Source organism: Dama dama, chromosome 17 (assembly GCF_033118175.1).
Source record: "Dama dama isolate Ldn47 chromosome 17, ASM3311817v1, whole genome shotgun sequence".
Lineage (NCBI taxonomy): Eukaryota > Metazoa > Chordata > Mammalia > Artiodactyla > Cervidae > Dama > Dama dama.
The window spans coordinates 69,570,637-69,586,709 of record NC_083697.1 but is presented as its reverse complement, the minus strand read 5'-3'; the positions used below and the strand labels follow the sequence as shown (position 1 = coordinate 69,586,709).

Genomic DNA, 16,073 nt, shown 5'->3' with positions numbered 1-16,073 from the left:
ATCCTCTGTCCATGGGATTTTCCGGGCAAGAATACTGGAGTGGGTTGCCATTTCCTTCTCCAGGGACACAAAGAACTAGGAAGTGGTAAATTTTGAAAGAGAAGACAGCCATGAAATTCAAGAGGTGGGCATAAAGTAGAGAAAGAGCCTTTGCGCTAGCCTTTGAAGGATGTCATTGAGCAGTTCTTTTTCTGTGTAAACCACAGACGGAAATACTTCCCGGTGGTGCTTGAGCAGCTTGCTCCACTTTTGCTATTGTTTAGATCGTTAATTCGTGTTTCTGTCTCTCATTTACTGTGATCCTGGAAACTTCCGGCTCGCAGAGGCTATCTTATTTATTACGGAATTCTCCAGCGTCTAAGTGAACTAGAAGCTATAATGAGTAATCACAGGCGCTCTGGCTTTTAGGTTTAGTCCAACTTTGAGTCTGGCTCTAGAATGATTTCATTTACTTCAGGCTGAGCTCTTAGCTCGGGTTTTGGGGGGACTTTTAGGGTTGACATAAAATACAAGATGCCTGGTTAAATTTGAATTTCAGGTAAAGAATACTCTTTTTTTGTTAATCAAATGCTACTGTATACTAATTTATGAATGCTTTGGAACTCTCTAAGTCATATGTGGATAACTTCATATTAATAAAAATATATATTTTATGTATACATGTAAAGATTGGAAATTTCCTTCAATAATTTTATTCTTTATAAAACATATAAATAAATAAAACTTTTCAACTTCTAAAGGATTACCACGTTTAAGAAGAAGGTATATTGCTATCACCATTCTAGATTATGGGAATGCATCCCATTCTTTCATCTTCCAATCCTAGTGTCAAAGTGGGAACTGAACTGAAGTTGGATTGTGACATGACCGCCAGGGATAGACACATAAAGACATAGACCTTTCCAAACATGGAATGCGGGGCCGCCAGAAAACTGGCAGAGCGGAGTCCACTGAGTCTTGCACTCTGGCACATCTTTTCCCGACTACATTTGCCAAGGACCTGGCTGGGGATCCTCGGTCTCCACTTCAGCAGTTTGTTCTTCTGGACAAAGGCCTAAACCTGAGTTATCAAAATAGCGAATTGGAGGAGGTACTGGCAAAGACTTTAATCGGTTATCAAAAAAACCAAGATTTCGGCGACTCCTAAATCTGACAACCCTAGTAACTTCTCTGGTCTTGTTATTTGGAAATAAGGATGAAAACAGTAACTTCATAGGATAATCTATAAAGAACCTCGCGCATGGTAGGAGGCAAATCGACCTTCCAAATCAGGATACTTTCCAAATCAATTTGCCTTCCAAATCAGGAGGCTTAAAACTTACTCCAAACCTCCAGGACAATGGCCCCCGCGCATTCCAAATATAGTTACCCTTATTTTGCGTTCTAAGTGTGCAGAGAAAGTTTAATACAACTTTGAATAAAGTTGCCAAATTGCTCTGAGAGATTTGCGAACGCACCTTCATTGTGATACCAGAAGGGTGTTTAACCAAAGTTGCCAACAGGCGGAAAAGCTTTTCCTTGATTACGGAGAAAGCGAAGCCTCCACCTCTGCGCATGCGCACAAGGGCTCGGCGCCTCCAAGCCCGCCCCGCCCGCGCGGCCCGCTGGTCACGTGGACGAGCGGGGGCCCTGAAGACGCCGGGACTGGTCATGTGACCCAGCCCCTAGCTTCCCGCAGGGATGGAGCCGGAAGAGGGGACGCCCTTGTGGCTGCTGCAGAAGCTTCCCGCGGAGCGGGGCTTGCAGGTGAGGAGGGCGCAGGGCCCGGCTGCGCGGGCCAGGCTCCTAGAAGGCCTGGCGTGAGGGGTAGGCCTCATCCCGCTGCCTTTGGGAGGCTGGCGCCGGCTGCCCGGGGAGGGGAAGAGGACCGGGTGTGATTTTGGGTGCTCCCTCGCCCCACCCCGTGTTCTCTGGAGAGTGGAGAAGTCCGAGGCTTGGGGCGCCTCCGCCGTGCTCCGGCTTCCAGTGGCCCCTCCAGGGGTTTTGCATGCAGACGCCCGCCCGGCCGCGCCCGCACCCTAGCTGGGACCACCCATCCGTTCCCGGGAGCGGCCGAGACCAAGTGACCCTGGACTGGGGAGTGCGCAGTCGCCAGCTTGAAAGCTGGAGGGGTTGGTTTACAACCTCTTGTACATGTTTCATTTGTTCATTCACTGTTTCAGCAACGAAACCGCCACAGCATTCCCTATGCACAAGGAACAGTGGTGCTAGGTGATGGGAATACCTTGGTGACCTAGAGAGGCAGACCGTAATTCTTTGTGGGCGGCAGAAAAAAAATGATAAGTGTTACCCAAAACTGGGAGGCTTGCAGGTAGGGTGGTCCAAGGTGGACCTTACTTCAAGACATGACATATAGACGTTGGCCACTCCAGCCTAAGAAGGAACCTAGTTTATGAGTATCTGAAAAAAAGCAGCCTTATTCACTTGTTCAGCCAACTCTTCACTGAACTATGTGCTTAATGCCCTATGGGATAAGGTAAAATGGTGAATGAGACAGCCCATACCCTGGTGGACCTTGTCAACTAATGAGGAAACCAAACTGAATAAGTGGAAACTGGATGAATGAGTTATCCAGTGATCAGTTTGTAGGAGGGGTAGCAACTCTGGTTAGAACGGGCAAGGAAACGTTTTCCAGAGCATCTGCCTAGGTTTCTAGGTTGAGTTCCTGAAGGATGAGTAGGAACCAGATGGGCTGGGGGGAGAGTGTTTCAGGCCAAGGGACAGCACTCATGAAGACTGGGAGGAAGGCAGCCCCGGGAGCCTCAGGGCCTGCTGTAGTGTTAGAGGCCAGAGTTCAGAGTGAGAAGTGGAGGAGGGAGACTGTGGCTGAACAAGTGAGCAGCAGTCAGGAGCTTCTGTGTACTGTACTCCTGGGTTTAGCCTTAATACCAAAGGTGCTGGCAGTTTATAATTTTGTTTTTGACAGCATCACATTTTTAGTTTGAAGGGTGAGAGAAATGTGGAGACAGTAAATACATAAAACGAAATTTTGTCTGTGAACTGTGAAAGGAAGAACACCCAATGGTTACTGTAAGAGGGAAGTCTAACTGAGAAGTGTTTTTTCTCCCTGAACTTTCAAGTTAAAAAACCCTTGGTGCCCCAAGTATGAGACTCGAAAGAAATTTGCCAGCCCTATAAAAAAAAGGCAACCTTTTCAGCCGGAGCTCCAGGAGCTGTGGTCCTTTGCCCTCTGACTTCAGAGAACTGACTTTGTGTTATAATTAATATGTTACTGTGCTTACTCCCATCTTTTTCTGTTCCCCAGCAGTTCCAGCCTAATCAAGCCTTCCTTGAACACAACTTCCTAATTGGTCCTCTTGCCAATAGTCTCATTCTGAACTCCTTCAGGGTAGATACTTTGTTCATATACCCGGTTCTTGAGAATTCTGTCTGGCCCCAGGTGGGTTCTTAAGCAGTGTTTACTAAAGGAAGGGATCGATTAATGTTTACTAAATTCAGCTTTATCATTGCGACCAAGATCTGGATCCCAGGTTCTGGTGGGCCGGCTTTTAGTTTCTATGATATGTAATTCTGAATAAATCCCAAATCTGTTTCATTTACAGTGGATGAAGGTTGGAGACGAGGGCTTAGCCTGCTAATGTGATAGAGGGCTATGTGGTAGGCAGCTTTTATAAGCCCCAAATCTCTGCCTTTCTTTTTTCGTTGTTCCATTTATAATGGGAATAGTGTGGAGGAGATAGTAATAAACTTACTTACCTTGCTAGGATTAAAAAAAAAAAAAGATCTTTTCTTTGACTTTACAAATGAGAAAACTGAAATGTCTGTAGAGGATTTGGGTCACGTACCCAAAGTTGTCAAACTAGTAAGTGGCAAAGTGGAAACAGATGCTCAGATCTTTTGACTCTGAGTCTTGTATTAGTTTTCTGCTCCTGTCTTCATCCTACCTGCATACTACTTAGATAGGCCCATAACCTTCACTGCCAGGTATGTGGATGACTCCTGAATCTCTGGATCTAAAAATCTCTTCTGAGTATCAGCCTTCTGCTTAGATACACCCACAGGTACCTCAAATTCAGTGTATACTTGGCTTAGCTCCTTGTCCTTCTCCCTGACTTTCTCCTTCTGTGGCTGTAGCCTCAAATTTGGTTTGTGATACCACCACTTCCTGTCATTCAACCTGAGATTCTGAGTATCATCCTTTTCAGACCTCCTTTACCTCTCTGCTGTCTCCAGTTTGAGTGTCCCTAACAATTTATCATCTCCCTTTTAATCTCTTGCTGGTAAGTAAATGGAAGTAAGGGGGTCTTTGGACTCACCCTCTTGCCCGTTTCTTTCCTTACATCTCCTGACCTGCTGGCAGATCTATGGAACCATAATGCAGATGTGTGACTAGGTTGCTTACCTGTTGAACACAGATCACAGTCTGGGCTCTTCTGCATTGTGTACGAGGCCCGCTGTGGTTAGGTCTCTGCCAGCTCCCGGCTTTGTCTGCTGCCAGCTCCCAAATCGCGCTGTGGTTTAGCACTTTCATCCTGTCAGTGCGCGACTGTTGTGACTAGACATACCCTGCTCCTGTTGGGCCAACTATCCATTCTTTTAAGACATACTTTTCCCTTTTGTGCTCCTTTGTACCCTCTGTAAACTTGAATTATAACTCCTATCATCCTAAATTGTATATACTTACTGATTATATTAGTTTCCTCTGATGGCCTGAGGCTCTGATGTGATAGGACCTTGTCTTATTTATCCGCAGTTTCCTCGTTTGTAAAACGGGGATAATAGCAAGACTAACTAAACAGGGTGTAGTGAAGATCAGCACAGTGTTTGGTACATAATTAGGGCTTATAATGCTAGCTGTTATAGTTATTTTTTCTTTGTATTTACATTAACCTGTTTAATAACTGGAATGAAGTGCTCATTACATATTTGTGAATTAATTTTAAAAGACTATATTCCAAAAACATAGTGCTCTTGGTTTTCAATTTGAGTTCTGGGTTTTACTTTAGCATTGGGGACAGTTTGGGATAAGGTGAAGTGTAGGTAGAGAATTTTGAATGATTACAAATTGAAAATGTTGTTGGTTAATTTATGGTAAATAAAAGTTCTGTTCACATAGTGCATTAGCCATCGTTTGGGATTAGGGTCACCAATTACTCATCTCTGTTCCAGTATGTATGGTGTTACAGAGAAGTTTTTGCTTAAAATGCACTGGAACATGATCCAGGAGAAAAGAGTTGGAAGCCTTCTTGCTGTTTAAATCCATTTCCAAGTTGTTTGGATTCAGGTACTCGTCTTACGACACACAAATATCTCTTGAGAAAGAAAACTGTATTGATCACTTGCCTAGAGTAATGCTGATACAGTAGGTACTCAGTTATATATATTAGAGGTGTGGAACATAGTACCAGTAGTAACAGTGATGATGATACTTAGAACTAGTAACAAGAAGAAGGATAACAATGGGAAGCAATGTCTAATGTCAGGAGTGTGCCAAGTGATTTGCATGTAGCCTTCTTCAGTCCTTAAAACAACATTATGGGCATAGATGATATCCTCGTTTTACACATGAGGAAACCAGCGAAGAATCTTTAAGTAACTTGGCAAAACTAGTAAATTGTGGGAATAAGATTGAGACCAGCCAGTTGTGTTCCAAAAATCATAGACTTAGTCACATGTTCAGTTATATATGTGTTAGGATTTCCATTGCTGGCATTAAGATAGGGTAGAGAGAAAGAAATGTGAAAAAGAGAAAGTAAGTCAGTGAGGGGTTTTTTGGAGTGGACCGGAAGAAGTAAGCATGGATGCTGTGGAAAACGGAGAGAAGGGGTTTGTAGATCTACAGGCGAAAGACTTTGGTCTAAGACTCCTACCTTGTGTTTTGGTTATTGGTGTAAATATGAAGTCTAAAGAATCCCAAGGAGAAACTGCTGCACTCACCATCTTCCTTTTAGGAACACTGGAGAAACAACAGCATATCTGCAAAATTATTTCAGTTTCTGAAGGTGGACAAAATTATAGAAAGTCTGTGTGTGTGTGTGTGTGTGTAGCTCTAACTTTTAGTTAATAAAATAATGTTAAAGATAGTTGCTTTTCAGCCTCAGCTGCTTCTGCAGATAGCATGAACTTCTGCCAATAACATTTATTTGCTACAAAAAAGGTAAATCTGTTTTATAATTTTACTTATAATTGCATTTATTACTCTCTCTTTTTTCTCTCTTTCTAGCTTCTTCACAAAGTAATTGATGGCATTTGTGGCCGGACTTATCCTCTCTACCAGGATTATCACAGTGTTTGGGATTCAACAGAATGGATGCATGTTCTAGAAGACATTACCACCTTTTTCAAAGCTGTAGTTGGTAAAAATTTATCTGATGAAGAGGTAACTTTGCTCTAGATTTTGATACCTTGATAATTCATGTTCAGATTTGTTTTTATTATTTTGCTGTTTAGGGTACCATGTAATACATCCTCAGTAAGTGTATAATGAAAAGTGAAAGTGTTAGTCACTCAGTCCTATCTGACTCTTTGTGACCCCGTGGACTGTAATTTGCCAGGCTTCTCTGTCGGTGGACTTCTCCAGGCAAGAATGCTGGAGTAGGTGGCCATTCCCTTCTCCCGGGAATCTCCCCAATTGCAGGCAGATTCTTCACCATCTGAGCCCCCTGGGAGGCCCAAGTGTATAAACTCAGTTCAGTTCAGTCGCTCAGTCGTGTCCGACTCTCTGCGATAGCAATAAAAACCTAGTAATTGTGAGTAAGTGGAAAAATCTGTGGAGGTTTGGGTTTTTGTACTCTTGTTTCTGATTGGTTGTCTTATTTTAAATTGTGAAACATTTAAATCATGTGGAAGAAAATTAAAAGGTATGCAGCTGAAACTCCAATACTTTGGCCACCTGATGAGAAGAGCTGACTCATTGGAAAAGACCCTGATGCTGGGAAAGATTGAGGGCCGGAGGAGAAGGGGATGACAGAGGATGAGATGGTTGGATGGCATCACCGACTTAATGGACTTGGATTGGGTGAACTCTGGGAGTTGTGATGGACAAGGAGGCCTGGCGTGCTGCCGTTCATGGGGTGGCAAAGAGTCGGACACGACTGAGCGACTGAACTGAACTGATACCTATATTCCCATTACCACAATTAAACAATTGCTAATGTTTTACTTTATGTATTTCAGGTTTGTGTGTTTTAGAAACAAGGAATTATAGATGCACGTAAATATCACCCTCCCAATAGAAAAAAACCACTAGTGAATTTGTATGCATGTTTTGTATTCTCTAATGTATGAATGTTTGCATCTTTAAGCAATACACACAATTATTTGAGCAATATATACAATTATTTGTTTAAATGTGTAACTTGTTAATGTATGTATCCATTTATAATTTTTTCAGCAATACTGTGTTTTAGATTTATCAATGTTGAAAAGTATTGATCTTGTTTATGTGTTTCACCTCCTTGTAATGTTTGATGATAGGCATTAGTAAGACTTATTTTTCTGTCTCCCTGCTGATGACCAGTTGGATCATTGCCTCTTTCATTATTATGAATAATGTTGCTGCAAACATTTTGTATGTGTCTTGTTACACACAAATTGGTCAGCTTTTCTAGAATAGACATCTTAAAGTAAAACTGCAGGGTCACGGGGTATCTTTGAAAAGACCCTGATGCTGGGAAAGATTGAGGGCAGGAGGAGAAGGGGATGGCAGAGGATGAGATGGTTGGATGGCATCACCATCATGCCATGATGCCATGATGGCATCATCAGTGGACATGAGTTTGGGTGAACTCCGGGAGTTGGTGATGGACAGGGAGGCCTGGCGTGCTGCGGTTCATGGGATCACAAAGAGTTGGACACGACTGAGCGACTGAACTGAACTGTGTAGGTTGCCCACTTGGGGAAAAATGAAGTTATATATATTTATCATTTTGATTTGGATGGTATTCTGAATATGAGTTCTTGGATATATATTTTTAAAATATCTTCTATTATGTTTCTTGTCTTTTTAGTCTCTTAATAGTGTCTTTTGGAGAATAGAAGTTCTGAATTTTAATCAAGTCCAATTTGTTAATATTTTCTTCTGATGGTTAGTGATGTTAATATTGTGTTTAAGGAATGTTTGTGCCAAAATCATGAAAACATATATACTTTTCGTAGCAGTTTGATTGTTTTAGCTTTTATTTATGTCTGTGATATATTTGAATTACTATTTGTATATGGAGTAAGGATCAAGTTGAGATTTTTCCATATGACATTCACTTGTTGAAATGAGCACCCTTACCCCATAGAATTGCTGCGCAGCCTTTCTTGGAAATGCAGGTGACCATACATGTTTGGGCCTGTATCTGGACTCTGTTTTATTCTGTTAGTCTGTTTGCCTGTATTTACCCATATCACAATGGCTTAATTTACAGTAGAATTAGAGCTGCATTACATTAAATTTTGATATCTGATAGTAGAAGACCTTCAACCTTGTATTTCCTCAAGATAGCTTTGATTTTTCTATATCCTCCATAATTTCAGGTACATTTTAAAATCAGTCAGTTTTAACCAAAACACTTGCTGGAATTTTGATGGAGAGTATTAGCTTTGGGCTGCCATAACAAAATACCTTAAAATGGGTAGCTTAAATAACAGGAATTAATTTCTCACAGTGCTAGAGTTCAGGGAGTACAGAATTAAGGCACTGGCTGATTCTGGTCCCTGATGAGGGCTTTTTCCTTGCCGAAGACTTTTGTCTCTCACTGTGTCCTCTGATGGCTGAGGGGGCAGGGGGGCAGGTGCAGAGAGAGAGGGAGCAGACTTTCTGATGTTTCTTACAAGGGCACTGATCCCATCATGAGGGTCTTACCTTCATCACCTCACCTAAGCCTGATTTTCTGTCACAGGCCCCATTTCTCAGTATCATCTTGAGGGTCAGAGTTTTAATATGAATTTTGAGGGGACATTAAGTCCATAGTGTGGGTTGCACTGAGTCTCTAGACTGTTTTGGAGAGAATGGACAACAGTATTGAGCCTTCTGATCTATGAACTTGGTATTACCTTCCATTTATTTAGATTAGCTTCAGTTTCTCTCTCATATATTGTAGTTCTCAGTGTAGAGGTCTCACAAATGTTTTGTTGTATTTATTTCTAAGTAACTGATGTTTCAGATGTTCTTAAATTTTGTTCTCCAATTGCATATTGCTGGTATGTGGAAGCCCGTTGGTGTTTGTGTACTTACTCTGTGTCCAACCATCTTTCTAAATTTATTTACTGTGTAGAAGTGTAAGTTGCTCAGTCTTGTCCGCCTCTGTGCGACACCATGGACTGTAGCCCTCCAGGCTTTTCTGTCCATGGAATTCTCTAGGCAAGAGATACTGGAGTGGGTAACCATTCCCTTCTCTAGAGGATCTTCCTGACCCAGGGATCGAACCCGAGTCTCCTGTATTTCAGGCAGATTCTTTACCATATGAGCCACCATGTAAGCCCATGTCTACTATATATAATGGTTTATAAATTTGGGGGGGAGTTTTTTGGTATGCAGTCATTTTCTTTTTCAATTTTAATACCTTTTATTTCTTTTTTCCCTCTTATTGCACTGCCTAATGTCTTCAGGACAGTTTTATAAAAGAAAAGAAAGAAAAAAAGCAGTGCCTTGTCTGACTTTAGGGAGAATGTATGTGTTCATTATTTCACAGTTTAATATGTTAGCTGTATGATTTTATAGGTATCAATGATTAGATTAAAGAAGCTTCCTCTGAATCTTACTTTGCTGAGAATTAATAGGTATTGAATTTTATAAAATTCTTTTTTCCTGAATTTATATCTTCACCTTTATTTTGTTAATGTGATGCCTTACATTGATTTTTGAATGTTAAACTAACCTTACCAAAATAAATCCAACTTGGTCATGATGTGTTATTCTTTTTTAATTTGTTTTGATTTGCCAATACTTCATTAGGATTTTTTTCATCTATGTTTGAGTAATCTTGGCCCATAATTTTTTGCCTGTAATGTTTTTGTCAAAATATCAAGTTTTATTCCCATCTTGTGGAATGAATTAGGAAGTTGTTGTTTTTGTTGTTTGTTTTCTTTTCTTTTCCTTTTTCTATGAAAAAGTTTATACAAGATTTACTTCTTTTGTCACCCAGTACTGTGTTATCATGCTGCTTAATTTTCAAATATTTGTAAAAGTTTTGTTCAGTTCTGATTTAATCACACAATGACCAAAAATATAATTAATATGATTCCGGTTCTTTGAAATCTGTTGTGATTTGTGACATGGCTCAGCATATGGTTCATTTTTGGGTAATGGTCCATATATATTTGAAGATAATGTGTATTTTTCAGTTGTAGGGTATAGTGTTCTATGTGTAGGTAGATTAAGTAGAAATTCTCAGTGCTGTATCTTTACAGTGCTTTCTCTTTCCATCCGTTACTGAGAGGTATGTTAGCATCTCTATGAAAGTTGATTTACCCATTTTGCTTTTTCTGCCAAGTTTTGCTGCTTTATATATTTTGAAGACATGTTACTAGGTGCACACAAATTTATGACTGTTGTGTATTTCTCTTGAACAACCCCTTTACTATCTTGTTGTATTTCTTGTAAGTCTTCTCGCCTTAAAGTCTGTTTTGTCTAATATATTAATATAGGTAAATCAGCTTTAGTGGTTTCCAATGTATTCACTCCTATGTTGGTTCATCAATCAGCCTTTTTCCTTTCTGTTTTGCAAAACCGTATTAAAACTTCTTGTTTATTGATTATGCATCCTTGTCTTATTCTTTTTATAGTTCTAGCAGTATTTTTTTGCCCATTTACTACCATTTTAGAGGTTATGTGAAAGGAGAATGTAACTGTTGTTTACATTTTAAACAGAAAGGCCTTTTAACTCATTTTCTAACCGTTTATTTTTATTTTCATAGATAGCTCAACAGTTGAATCAGTTGAATTCATCTCATCAAGAAGCTATCATGAAATGCTTAAAAAGCAGGAAAGATGAAATCAAGCAGACTCTGTTGGAAGAAATAGTTGATATTTCCTCTGCACAACTACAGGATTTTGATTGGCAGTTAAAGGTGAGAATATATTTATTTATGAGTATTTATATTTTTTATCTGGAGAAGGAAATGGCAACCCAGTCTAGTATTCTTGCTGGAGAATCCCATGAACAGAGGAGCCTGGTGGGCTTACAGACCCTGGGGTCACAAAGAGTCGGACAGGAGTGTTTTCAGGAGGAGAATACTTTCTGTTTCACTTTTTGAATACATTATTTTTTGGTAATATTATGTATCTAAAATGTGTTCTTGAGATACATTTTCATAAAAATATCAAAGATAATTAAAATTACATCTTTTGTGTTAACTTGCACTGCAGACATCTAAACCACATATAATAATATTACAATTATAATGAATTTAATTAACTGAAGTTTTAAGACATGTGGATGAAGGAATAGATATGTGCTTTGTGGCTTTGGGGGATAGGACAAGGATAAAGTATATGATATGCAATGAAATAGGTTTAATTTCAACCTAAGAAGTAATAATCTAACCCCTATGAGAGTCCGAAAATTATTCTAACCTCTTTTTGACTTAACACACTCCTCCTCATTACTGGTACTCAAGCATAGGCTCAGAAACCACTTACTGGAAATGCTGGAGAGAGTTAACAGTGAGGTGGGCACCCTGAATGTGCTACTTTCAAGTCTCAGATACGGTGAGCCCTGCGTTTTGGAGAGCAGATGGGGGAGATGGGTGGAGGTTTGTGTGGTTCTGTAGTGTATGTGCCACGGAGAAGGAGTCCTTTGCCGTTGCCCCAGTCGATTTTTACAAGTGGTTGCACTCCAAAATTCAGTAGTTATGGGGTTCCTGGCTCAAATTCCAGGAGAACTGAGTTTCTTTTTGCCATCTGCCAGTGAAGCTATGATGCTTGTTTCAAAAAGCTTTAGTATCATAAACATTGGGTTCTTCCATTTCCTCTCAGCTGCTGATTTTAGAAAGAGAGTGTCAGAGGGAAAAGTGTCCTGTGTTTGTTGACTGACTCTGATTGAAGGTGGTATCTTGATAACATTTGTCAGTAGTTTAATGGAGAGTTAACTGCTCGTTATTTAGGCATCTTAATTTCTGAGCTGCACATGTTTTTCGTTTTATCTTTGTACGTGGACTTTTGTCCTCTTGGTGTCATTACACTTCTTTAAGAATTCTGTTTCTTGGACCCATTTGGTTCTTCTGAGCCATAGCACTGCTCTGGCTGTCTACTCCTACTGCAGAATCCCAACTAGTTGTCCCTAAACTACGTTCTTGCTTTCATTCACTCTCCTTTCTTTTTCTGTTCAGATATATGCTGGTTTGGCATGAGTTTAATTTCTTTTATTCCTTTCATATTTCCCTGTACTTCATAGCAAACAAGAGTACTCTTTTTTCTTTAATGTGTTGTTTGTAAGCTCTGATGCATATTTAGTATATTCCTTTTTAAAACTACTTATTAATTACTATTTTTCTCATTTTAAACAGCTTGCACTTTCTAGTGACAAGATTGCTTCGTTACAAATGCCACTTTTAAGCCTTCATCTAGATGTAAAAGAAAATGGTGAAGTCAAGCCATATTCTGTTGAAATGAGTAAAGAAGAGCTGCAGAATCTAATAAACTCCTTGGAAGCAGCTAATAAGGTATGTGTTTTAATTTTGTTGTGTGCTTCAAAGTGTTTAAGTTTTGATTGATTCTACTGGAGCAATATAAGGAAAGCTAATTATTTACATTTAAAGTTGGTTTTGTTCCTGATATTTTATGTCAAGCACAGAAGATGCTTTGTTGATGTGTTCTGCATCTCTCATTTTAGATACTACATTTATTACTGATTTGCATTAATAGAACATAATTTGTCAAGTAGTTATATTTTAAGGAATAACAGCTAAATTTGTTTTGCTCTAGTCCCCATTAATGATAACATTTTCTTTTTATCTTGGGGCTGTGAAATTAGCTAATTCTGAAGAGATTTAATGACTAAACATAGTTATGATTCTGAAGAAAAGATTATTTAACTGGACAAATGGTAGAAAATTTCTTTAAGTTCAGGAGACAAAATATCATTTATAGTTATGAAAATATCAGTTTGAGACAAACTAATGAAGGACCAAAAGCCTTGCATTTACAAAGGAATGGCTAAATAACAGTAATAATTCTGAGTGTTTAATGAGAAAAATGATATTTAAACACTAGAAAACACTGTGTGAAGAAGACGTAAAAAATAATTATCTGCATTGTGCATGTTCCCTCCCCTGTTGCTGAGCATCATCTCTAGTGATTGTGTCTCAAGGATTAACGTCAGTTATTCTTAACCCCTCTCTTGACGCTAACCCATCTTGTCTCCATCTCTTTGAAACCCCTGTACCCTTCATCTTCTGCAGTCACTTGGGCACCCCAGTGCCTTGATGACTCGTCCACGTGCCCAGTAATAAACGGGTAGCCTGGCTTGCCTTTTGATGGGGCTGCATGTCTGAAGGGGTATGTGGCAGGTTCTGGTGTAAATGTTGAATGAGTCTGAACCGTGGATCCTTGCAGGCCTGTGTTTTTTTGTGTTATTCTTGTCAGTTCTCCAGGCCCTTCTTCAGAGACTTCAAAGCATCTCATTCAGCATATACTGGCATCTTTGGTATAATCTGATTGCTGCCCTTCCTCCATTTTGTGTTTGAAGGTGGTCCTGCAGTTGAAATAGCTGGAAATGATGACTGCCAACATTATCAGATTCCCCTGGTACAACTGATGCACAGAGAGAATGCCACGTGTTCACAGAAGCTGAATGGCCAGCTGAGAAGGCGGCAGTGTTGAGGTTACAAAGACAACAATTGATCAGCATCCCTAAAGAAAAGGAGATTTTATGGTTGACAGGAAATGCATGAAAACATGAAAGATGAAAAGGCTGTAAACACAGTTTATATTTTCATAATGGCTTTGCTTCATTTATTAACTATTTGAAAAGGCTTTATAGATACAGTTTTATGGTAAGCTAAAAATAGACTCTAAAGTAATGTAAACATACAAGCACAAATATACTTGACTATTGCTTAAAGAACTATGTGAATAGCAAGGATGTTTATTATGGATATATGTGGTGGTTCACTTGTGATATTTTTTAAAAATAATTTTTAAAGGATGTATAAGCTGCATTTAACTCAGGAGATCCCATGCTTTTCTCATATTTCAAAGGAAAAGTTATAAAGTGTAAACTTTTATAGAGAAGCTCTCCAGACTTTAACTAGAAGGAAAAAAAAAAAAACTAAATCTGAGTGAACAATTTTGAATTTTGAATTCTAGGAACGAAAATATTATATTTGAGCATAGATAAAAGTGAAAACAACACTGTTACTTCTGCATTTCTGTGTCTATTCAGGAGACTATGCTCTGATAAAAAATATGTGTCACTGTATAGTGTGTACCTTATTACTCCAATATCTGCTGAGACTATATAGGTCCCTATTTATTGTAAATTCTTAATTTGTTGTCAACTTAATGGAGTTCTGGATGGTAACAACTTCATTGGAAAGCAAACCATTTTTAATTTCAGTGACCTTTAGAAACAGGCATTCTGAGCAAATAAAAATATATTTATGTTTTGCTGTATTTTCAAATTAATTCCTTCATAATGCAGTATGATGCATCATTGGTACCTGCTGTTTTGCAAGCTTTATATCTCCTTAGAGCATCAGACTGTTACTTGAGGTGTCCAGAGCAATCCCTGTTATTCTTATACAGATGAGTATATAGGTTTAGGGAGATTGATAAATGTGACTGAGGTCTAGATAATGCCACTCTGTGAACTGTTTGTTACAGCTTGGTGATTAGATGTGGAGTTTGTGTTAGAATGTTCTTCAATATACTGCTTTTTTCACTTGAGAAATTTTGGCCATAAAAAAAAAAAAAATCAGCTGAACTAACCAGTGTGCTTAGGGAGGTGTAGTAGTTGGTTTACCTTCTTGTGCAAATTCCTTATGTTGTTGTGTACCAGTAACAGTGGAGAAGGAACAGGCAATCCACTCCAGTGTTCTTGCCTGGAGAATCCCATGGACAGAGGAGCCTGGTGGGCTTCAGTCCATGGGGTCACAAAAGCCGGATACGACTTAGGGACTGAAGCACCACCACCACCAGTAACAGCTTGCAGACAGGCACTTCCAATAATACTGGCTGATCTGGGGTCCTTCTGAATTTCAGAGCTCCACACAGTCCTTCCTTTGAGAAGGAAAAAACCTTACTCTTCTTAGTCTTTCTCTCACTACATTATCACTAGATTAGCAGACTTAAATACTTTATTGAAATATGACTGAAATAAACTACACATGTTTAAAGTGGACAGTCGGAGCAGTTTTCACATGTACATACCCAGGAAAGCTTCTGGAGTAGGAAATGGCAGCCCACTCCAGTATTCTTGCCTAGGAAATATGACGGGCAGAGGAAGCTGGTGGCTGCAGTCCACAGGGCTGCAAAGAGTTGGAGACGACAGAGCACCTGAGCACGGGAAAGCATCGCGTCAATCGGGATGGTGAGCAGAGAGTCACTCCTGAGTGTCCTGCTTCACTGTGATCCTTGCTTCTTGCCCGCTTTGCTCCCAGACAGCCACTGATCTGCCTCCTGCCACTGTAGATTAGTTCACATTTTCCCAGAGTTTAAGTGGAATCCTACAGCATGTTCTTTTTGTGTGTAATCTGGCTTCTTTCATTACTGAGTTCATCCATATTACAACACTTATCAGTAGTTGGTTTCCACTTTATTGTTGAGAACTATTCTGTTGTAGAATCCCACCATCATTTGTTTTATCTCTTCACCTGTTAATGGATATTTTGGTTGTTTACAATTTTTGGCTGTTAAAATACACGGAATGCTGTGAACATTCTTGCATGTGTCTTTGTATGGACATATACTTTCTTTTGGAAGCAAATACTTAGGCATGAAATACCTGGATCATGTGGTAGGCGTATGTTTATCTTTTCAAGAAACTTGTGAACTATGCCAAACTAATTTTTACCATTTTACATTCCACGCCACCGTCTGTGAGAGTTCCACCTCCACCTCCTTGCTAACACGTGGTGTGGTCAGTCTTTTTAATTTCAACTATTCTGATAGGTGTGTTGCAGTA

General features: G+C 39.6%; 1 protein-coding gene across 1 annotated transcript; it reads left to right on the top strand.

Annotated features, from left to right (window-relative positions):
• The first annotated feature begins 1,611 nt into the window (after positions 1-1,611).
• COMMD8 (COMM domain containing 8) lies at positions 1,612-15,825 on the top strand. The gene is made up of 5 exons (XM_061164682.1): positions 1,612-1,746; positions 6,185-6,340; positions 10,867-11,019; positions 12,457-12,612; positions 13,638-15,825. Exons 1-5 carry the CDS (start codon positions 1,681-1,683, stop codon positions 13,656-13,658), a joined length of 552 nt encoding a protein of 183 aa, XP_061020665.1. The 5' UTR covers positions 1,612-1,680; the 3' UTR covers positions 13,659-15,825.
• The last annotated feature ends 248 nt before the right edge of the window (positions 15,826-16,073 follow it).

Coding starts and splice junctions, on each gene's coding strand:
- COMMD8 (XM_061164682.1), top strand. CDS start 1,681: ATGGAGCCGGAAGAGGGGACGCCCTTGTGGCTGCTGCAGAAGCTTCCC. Junction 1,747..6,184: donor CCGCGGAGCGGGGCTTGCAG/GTGAGGAGGGCG, acceptor CTCTCTTTCTAG/CTTCTTCACAAAGTAATTGA. Junction 6,341..10,866: donor AAAATTTATCTGATGAAGAG/GTAACTTTGCTC, acceptor TTATTTTCATAG/ATAGCTCAACAGTTGAATCA.